This window comes from Alternaria triticimaculans (genome assembly GCF_023758025.1).
Source record: "Alternaria triticimaculans strain BMP 0046 chromosome Unknown scaffold_41, whole genome shotgun sequence".
NCBI lineage: Eukaryota > Fungi > Ascomycota > Dothideomycetes > Pleosporales > Pleosporaceae > Alternaria > Alternaria triticimaculans.
This window is the reverse complement of record NW_026055998.1, coordinates 144,603-151,841: the sequence shown is the minus strand read 5'-3', so window position 1 is coordinate 151,841 and position 7,239 is coordinate 144,603. Positions and strand designations below refer to the sequence as shown.

Here is a 7,239-nt window from a genome sequence, read left to right as displayed (position 1 = left end):
ATGATTTTCACGCCTTTTTCTGATGATGAACTGAGGGCATTGCGGAGTCGAAAGCGGGATGCATCTAATGCGAAGACGTCAACACCATCAAGCCAAGCCACGCCATCCACAACCCGCTGTCCCCTCTGCCACTTCGACAGCCTATTAACATCCCCATTCTGCACCACATGTCTAACCCCCTACCCACCCGGTCCGGCCCCCAAATCACACGCTCAAGGCATAGTTTGGTATGACAAATCTCCCGACATCTACACTTCGCCGGTCGACGGACAGCAAGCTACACTTCTTACCTACACATCGAACGAAGAGCCCGATGAAGACTATCTCTGTACAGGTGGCGCCGGGCCACCCGGTACATTGGATGCTTCCGGTTCCCACGTGGCAATAACGACGCACGAGCGTAGGCGGCTGCTGCGAGCTAGACAACAGGCATGGAAGGATGATAGTTTGAGGGAGGCGAGGGAGCAGGAGCGGCGGGAGATGGCTAGGCAGAATGGGGTGCAGATACCGGAACACAACGCGCCGTACTTCTCGGACGTGCAAGACGAGAATGCGACGAGGGAGGCGTTGAGTCAGGATAGAAATGTCGAACTGAAGAGGGCGTGGATGTTGAAACTCGCGGGGTACAGAAAAAAAGCTGAAGAAGAGAAAGTACCCTTCCCGCTGAACATCTCTGGCTACGAAGCGTTGGAAGACTCGGAGGTAACGCGGTTAGAAGGAGATATCGAGCTGTTGGATGGCTGGTTGGCTAGTATGGGTTACACTGACATTCTTCCTTCCCCTAAAAGCCATAAGAGCGATGAAAAAAAGACACCGCTGACCTCGAAACGATTAGCTGCCAGAACGAAACGACTCAAAGCGATCCAGCAACGAGAAGCAGACCGGCAGTACCTCGAGCATATCGCGGACCTACAGCGCCAAGCACTTTCCATGGGATACGAGTTCCCTGAAGGCGTCCCAGGTTGGGAAGAAGTTCATCCTTCGGAGCAACGTCGTATATTATGGGCGGTGTATACGAACCAAGAAAACGCCACATCGAAGAAGAAGAGGAAAAAGGCGCGACGAGGATCACGGAATTCGAACACCATCGCCACTCCCGAGAAGCAGGCCCGAAAAGAACGCTACACGTTCTTGAAAGAGAGACTCGAGCAACCATACTGGGAAGAGCGAGTACGTGACACCGGAGAGTCGAGAAGCGCCGTCTTGCGAGCCGGAGGGAGGTGGCCGGAAGACGCGACATACGAGGACGATAACGATGAGGAGTTGAAAGAGCTGGTGGGTTATATAACAGAGTTCCTGGAGCTCAAGGAGGAGTTTGAAGATCAGTAGGAGAAATTGCCGGTAACCGTAAGTAGGCGTGCAGCATACATGAAGACAAGAACATGCACAGTAGGTGAACTAACGTCGACGTAGGCTCTACGGTGTTGAGCGTTTTCCTTGAATGAGGTTATCACTTGAGGCGATCTTCGTAGGTCGTCTCATTGCGCCTTCTCTCCACAATTAGTCATCACCCATCTAGCCAATCAGAAGCCACGGCGTCGACTCATCCTGAGCCGAGCGCCATCCGTCTTAGCATCGCGCATTCCCTGCCACAGGTCCAGGCTAGCCCTGCTAGGCCATGTCATCCTTCGTGTATATGAGCTGGAAAGTTGCTGATACCCAAGATCATCATAATCGACAGTCGAAGATACCATTCCAGGCACTCCACTGCTAAGCTCGCTATTCCACGACCGCAGTTTCACAATGGTACGCAAGGCGAAAGAAGCAGCACCAGCCGCGGAAGAGCATCACGGCGGTGGACACATAACAGTCACGGCGCAGCAATCGCGGTACGCAGTCGATTCTGTCGATGCACCCGCGTCGAAAGAGGTAGGCGCGCCCTCACCTCTCCCTCATACACCAAGTTGAATCATGTAGATACTCGTCAAAGACCTGTCCATCACAGTCGCCAACCGAGAACTACTATCACGTACAACACTTCACCTGGTAGAAGCACGCCACTACGTAATGGTAGGTCGAAACGGGACAGGGAAGTCTACACTCCTCAAAGCCATCGCCGATGGTCTGGTTCCGGGTATACCATGGAGTACGCGCATTCTCCTTCTAGGTCAGACGAGAGAGGACGACTTGGGAGATGAGATGACTGCGTTGAGCCTGGAGAGCGAGACTGTCTTGCAGCATGTTGTCCGGAGTGATCGGGTTCGAGAGCGCTACGTGCGAGAAGCGAAATTGCTTAGTGAGGCGGTCGAGAACTCTGTTGATTCCATGGCACCGGTTCAGGCGTACAGGCGTATTGGGCATGAAAGATTAGGTTTGCAATTGAGAGAGGGTCATCGGATTGCTGAGAGGAGGAGTGGTGCTCGGGGCAAAGCAGCCAGGAAGGAGCTGATTAAGCTTGAAGAGCGCTTCGAAGAATCTGAGAAGCGGCTGCAAGAGACCGAGATCGATGCCACGAAGCTCAGCGAAGAGACACAAGCAGCTGCGGATTTGCTTGCTGGCGTGCAAGCCTCCCTCGAGCTCATGGATGCAGCTGAGGCAGAAGCAAAAGCGCGCGTGGTTTTGCTAGGCCTTGGCTTCAAGGAGGATCGCATCGACAGGCCCGTGTCGGAACTCTCAGGAGGATGGAAGACGCGCTGCGATCTAGCTTGTGCTCTCACACAGTATGCGGACGTACTGCTTCTGGACGAGCCCACCAACTTCCTAGACTTGCCGTCAATTATCTGGCTACAAGACTATATCCGCAATCTCAAAGGCACGACTGTCCTCATAACGACCCATGATCGCGACTTTGGAGACGCGGTAGCCGAAGAGCTCATTGTCCTCCGCAACCAGGTTCTCGAGACTTTCCGCGGTAACCTCAGTCTGTACGAGCGCGAAAGATGGAAGAAGGTCAGGTACATGACCAAGATGAAGGATGCCCAGGACAAGCAGAAGAAGCACATTGAGAAGACCATTGCCGGCAACATCAAGGCCGCCAAGGACAAGGGAGACGACAAGAAATTGAAACAGGCTGCGTCTCGGAAGAAAAAACTTGATGATAGAATGGGGCTGCAGGTCAGTGCCAAAGGTGGTCGCTTCAAGCTGAACCGCGATCTCGCAGGCTACCACACGACGCAGCGGGCGGAGATTGAGATACCTGATTTTGATCCCCCAGTGCACCTCTCCTTCCCACACCAGCCGCCCGAGTTGAAGTTTCCCGGGGCACTGGTAAGTATAGAGAAGGTGTCATTTGCATACCCTGGGCGAAAGAAATTGCCCATCTTGACCGACGTCAGTCTGACCATACATCCGAGGGACCGGGTAGGTTTAGCAGGCCTGAACGGTTCAGGGAAGACGACGCTGGTCTCCATAATAATGGGCGGTGATGAAGAGGGCGGTCTCAAGCCCACATCTGGCAGTGTCGCGCGCCATGCAAGGGTGAAGATTGGCCGCTTCTCGCAGCAGTCGGTCGAAGAGCTCACTGCGACCGCGGCTGCCAACCCTCAGACGACAGCGCTCCGGCACGTGATGGAAAGTATTGGCGAGGGCGCACAGGAGAAGGATGCGCGGACAGTGCTGGGTGGACTGGGACTCCATGGCCAGACGGTGTCGGATGTTCCGCTCGTGCTCCTGTCGGGAGGGCAGAAGGTCAGGGTCGCACTTGCCAAGTTGCTATGGCCGCCGCCGCAACTGCTCATTCTCGACGAGGTGACGACGCACCTGGACGCTGATACTATTTTGGGTCTCGTGATGGCGCTGCGAGAGTACGATGGAGCGCTGCTGGTAGTGACACACGACCGGTTCTTCATGAGGTGAGATTATTGCAGTCAATAAATAGAGTTGTTACTAACACCCCGCAGAACGGTGGTGCAGAGGGAGTCGGCGTACAAGCTAGCGCCAGGGGTTCACGCGTCCGAGGGCGAGGCTGACGACAGCAGCGAGTCGGAGGATGAAGCGCCAGGGTTAGCTCCGGGGAGCGTTTTTCGGCTGACTAGAGGGCAGCTCAGGAAGCTTGACGGCGGCATGGACGAGTATGAGGACATTGCGGCGCGGACAGCGGCGAGGCTGGCCAGGGCGGAGAGTAAGTAGAGCGAAAATAGACGCGAGTGCAATTTGTGCGTCGCGTCCAGGTCTCGTGAAGGTCGATGTCTGGCGACTCTGACAGGCCGGCCCTTTGGTTCGGGCGGGCTGGCTTCCCGCTGCACGCACGGCTGACTGCGCGCCTCCTGCGCGCGCATCATAGTGCCCGGCAGAGGCATTAGGGGCAGCTTTTCGCGCCAAGCCGCAGCGAGATAATATTGCTCCAACGAACGCGTCGCTCCTTTTGCCTGCAGCGTCCAATTGGTCTCCTCTCATTAGCCATTGGCGTGCACTATGCCCATCTTTCCTTGTATACTACCCCTTCCGACCGTAATAGTAATGTCATAGCTGCAGCTATAATCCTTCTACCCAAGGCACGCATGAACGACTCTGCGTATCGAGATAAGCTCGAGCTTGGGAACCCTGAGTAATAATATCTGCAAGCCATCATGGGCGAAACCGAATCGTCCACGCCTCGCTCCACCGCCGAACCACAGCTCAAGGCGGCCAAGGACAAGAACTGTCCCTTTTGCGGCCAGGCCTTCACCTCGTCCAGCCTGGGACGCCATCTGGACCTGTACATCCGCCCCAAGAACCCAAAGGCGCCCGATGGCGTGCACAATGTCGACGAGATACGGAAGCTGCGAGGCGGCATCACACGGCGGCAGGCCAAGGGCAGCGTGTCAACACCGCGGAGAGACGACAGCGGCACAAGCACGCCCGCAAACAAAAAGCGCATAGCGAGCGAGGATTCGGTCCTCGTGCAGAGCCCGGAAGACGACGATGAGCCGCTCGAGGTGGGCAAGACGAGGGGGCAGTTCAAGGATGTCAGCTGGGGAAGCGGCCACCGGCCCTCACGACTCAACACCAAAACACCAGACCCGCGCCGGGACGTATCGCGGCAGTCGCGAAAGGCCGAGCTGGACCAGAGGCAGAAGTCGAACGAGGAGAATGAGATTGCGAGTGCCACCGAGATGGCGCTGCGGGAGCTGCTGAAGAGCGTGCAAGTAGCCAAGTATGTCACCAATTCACTCACCATATATCCTGCTAACACAAACAGCGCAAAAGCATCCGGCTCCGGCCTCTTCGAATTCGACCCCTACACCCAGAGCTTCCCCTCGCTGTGCCTCCAGATCCTCCCCGCGCCCTCTACCCTCTTCTCCCCCACGCCCTTTCCCACGTCCGAGTCATGGTCCATCACCCCGCCGGGACAGAAGCAGTTCGAAGCGCTGAATAAGCAGGTTCGCGAGCGTCTGCTTGCCTACCAGCGCCAGCGCCAGATCAACCAGGTCTATCCCTCGGGCTCACACTCTTCCGCTCCTTCCACCACCACCTCGCCCCTGCCCACCCCACCGCTCTTCGACCACGACCCACAACGCCTCTTTGGCCACATTGCAGACGCCTTCCACCACTGGACACAGCAGTCGGATAAGACGAGGCAGGAGTGCTGGCAGGTCGAGATACTGCGCTGCTATGCCCGTGCCGACGACAGGCGACGGGAAGCCGAGGTGCAGCTGGGGAATGCACGCAGGGAGATTGAATACCTGAAAGCCAACCGCTGGACCTCAGGCGCTCCCGATGTATCGCCCATCAGCATCAATCTTGGTACAGACACGGCTCGGGAGCTTGCTAAGCACGGCATGGACTACCGCAACTGGGACTACGACCGCCTCATCGACAAGTGGCGGACCGCTATACGCGAGAACAGGGCCTCGGTCTCCGGTATGGGCGCGCAAAAGCCATTGCCCGGTGGTACCAGTACCAGAAGCTGCTCCATGGCTAGCATCCCACCACAGTTTGCTACTGTGAACCAGCCCAGGCAAGGCAGCCCAATCAAGGTCGAGTCCAACATGCCCTTCAGCGCGCCGCCCACCGTGTGTGGTGATGGAGACTGCGATCAGGTTGATGCGGAAGGCGACGATGACGACGACGACATTGACCTGACGCCCCAAACCATTGAGGAAGATGACTCGATGCATCAGATGCAGCACCAGGCCCAACAACAGGCCTTGCACCACCCCCAGCCCCAACATCACCACGGAACACCCCTCCAACCCACCCCACCGCATCCTTCGCAACAACAGTTTCAGCCACACATGCAACCCACCCAGCACATCACGCAGGCCCAGATTGCCCAAGCGCAGGCTCAAGCCCAAGCATGGGCAGCCGCACGCCAGCACATGAACCAGTCACGCAACCAAGACTTTCGGCCCCACCAGCAGCACCAGCTCTCGCCCCATGTGCAGCACGTCGGCTCAGCTGACAGCAGTCGCCGAGAATCGCTAGCCATGATGGACCCCCACGCCATGAACCAAAACAACATGAGCGGCATGGGCAACTCCATGGGCATGTCAAGCGGCATGGACGGTCTCGACAGCCACCAAGACCAATTCCTGCGCATGGACATGGGCATGTCAACGGGCTTTGTCGGTTCCAACGACCCCAGCGTCTCGATGGGTTGATCGAACTCTCGAAACTGTTTGATGCTGTTCATATAACAGCGAAAATTGTTCACCAAACCGGCGTCGGACTCTTTCGGGCAAAGGCGTAACGTGATACACGGAACGCGATACACGGAACAGTCCACACTCTACTGCGATATTTCCCTTTTCTCCATCTCCGACATATCTCATATCTACCGCAAATTTTCGTTTGTCGTTTCTTATCTTTCTAACTACTGCTACTCAGCTCGGCTTTTCGCTATACCCATTATACCCGGCCTTGCAGCTTGATACCCCCAGTTCAATTTCCTTTATCAACCAGAACGGTATTTTTACTTACCGCAACATCTCTTACACATATATACGTACTAATAAGCCTCTTCTCCTCTTTCTTCTTTTTTGTACTCAGCTATCGAGATTGTTATCAGCATCAGTTTTTTTGTTTTTCCTATGTAGATGTCTACACAAATATGCCTTCGTTGGCACTGGCGGGCAAATAGTCGTTGTTGCACCGTATCTTGGGAGGTCTTTTGTGCTGTTTTAAGTTGTATATACCCAACACCAAACTTTTTCACTTGTTAGATATTAGAGAAATATGGGGTGGATTGGATTGGATAGGATGGGGGGTGGAGTGGGTGGAAGAATCGATTATACTAAAATCTTGAATGCGTCTATTCCTTTTGTTTTGGAGAAAGGATGATAGAGCGTGTGTACTGCTGATGTCGAACAGAAGGAGATG

General features: G+C 55.5%; 3 protein-coding genes across 3 annotated transcripts; all 3 read left to right on the top strand.

Annotated features, from left to right (window-relative positions):
• Positions 1-273: 273 nt before the first annotated feature.
• On the top strand, positions 274-1,329 carry J4E78_010904 (uncharacterized protein; the record flags this gene model as incomplete). The annotated part of the gene is made up of 1 exon (XM_049371480.1): positions 274-1,329. A coding segment is annotated over one exon (1,056 nt), but the record flags the coding sequence as incomplete, so codon positions are not given.
• Positions 1,330-1,743: 414 nt separating this feature from the next.
• On the top strand, positions 1,744-4,068 carry J4E78_010903 (uncharacterized protein; the record flags this gene model as incomplete). Its single annotated transcript, XM_049371479.1, has 3 exons — positions 1,744-1,869; positions 1,918-3,791; positions 3,840-4,068. The coding sequence occupies 3 exons, from the start codon at positions 1,744-1,746 to the stop codon at positions 4,066-4,068; spliced, it is 2,229 nt and encodes a 742-aa protein (XP_049216855.1).
• A 440-nt stretch (positions 4,069-4,508) lies between these two features.
• On the top strand, positions 4,509-6,521 carry J4E78_010902 (uncharacterized protein; the record flags this gene model as incomplete). The annotated part of the gene is made up of 2 exons (XM_049371478.1): positions 4,509-5,074; positions 5,120-6,521. The coding sequence occupies 2 exons, from the start codon at positions 4,509-4,511 to the stop codon at positions 6,519-6,521; spliced, it is 1,968 nt and encodes a 655-aa protein (XP_049216854.1).
• Positions 6,522-7,239: the final 718 nt, after the last annotated feature.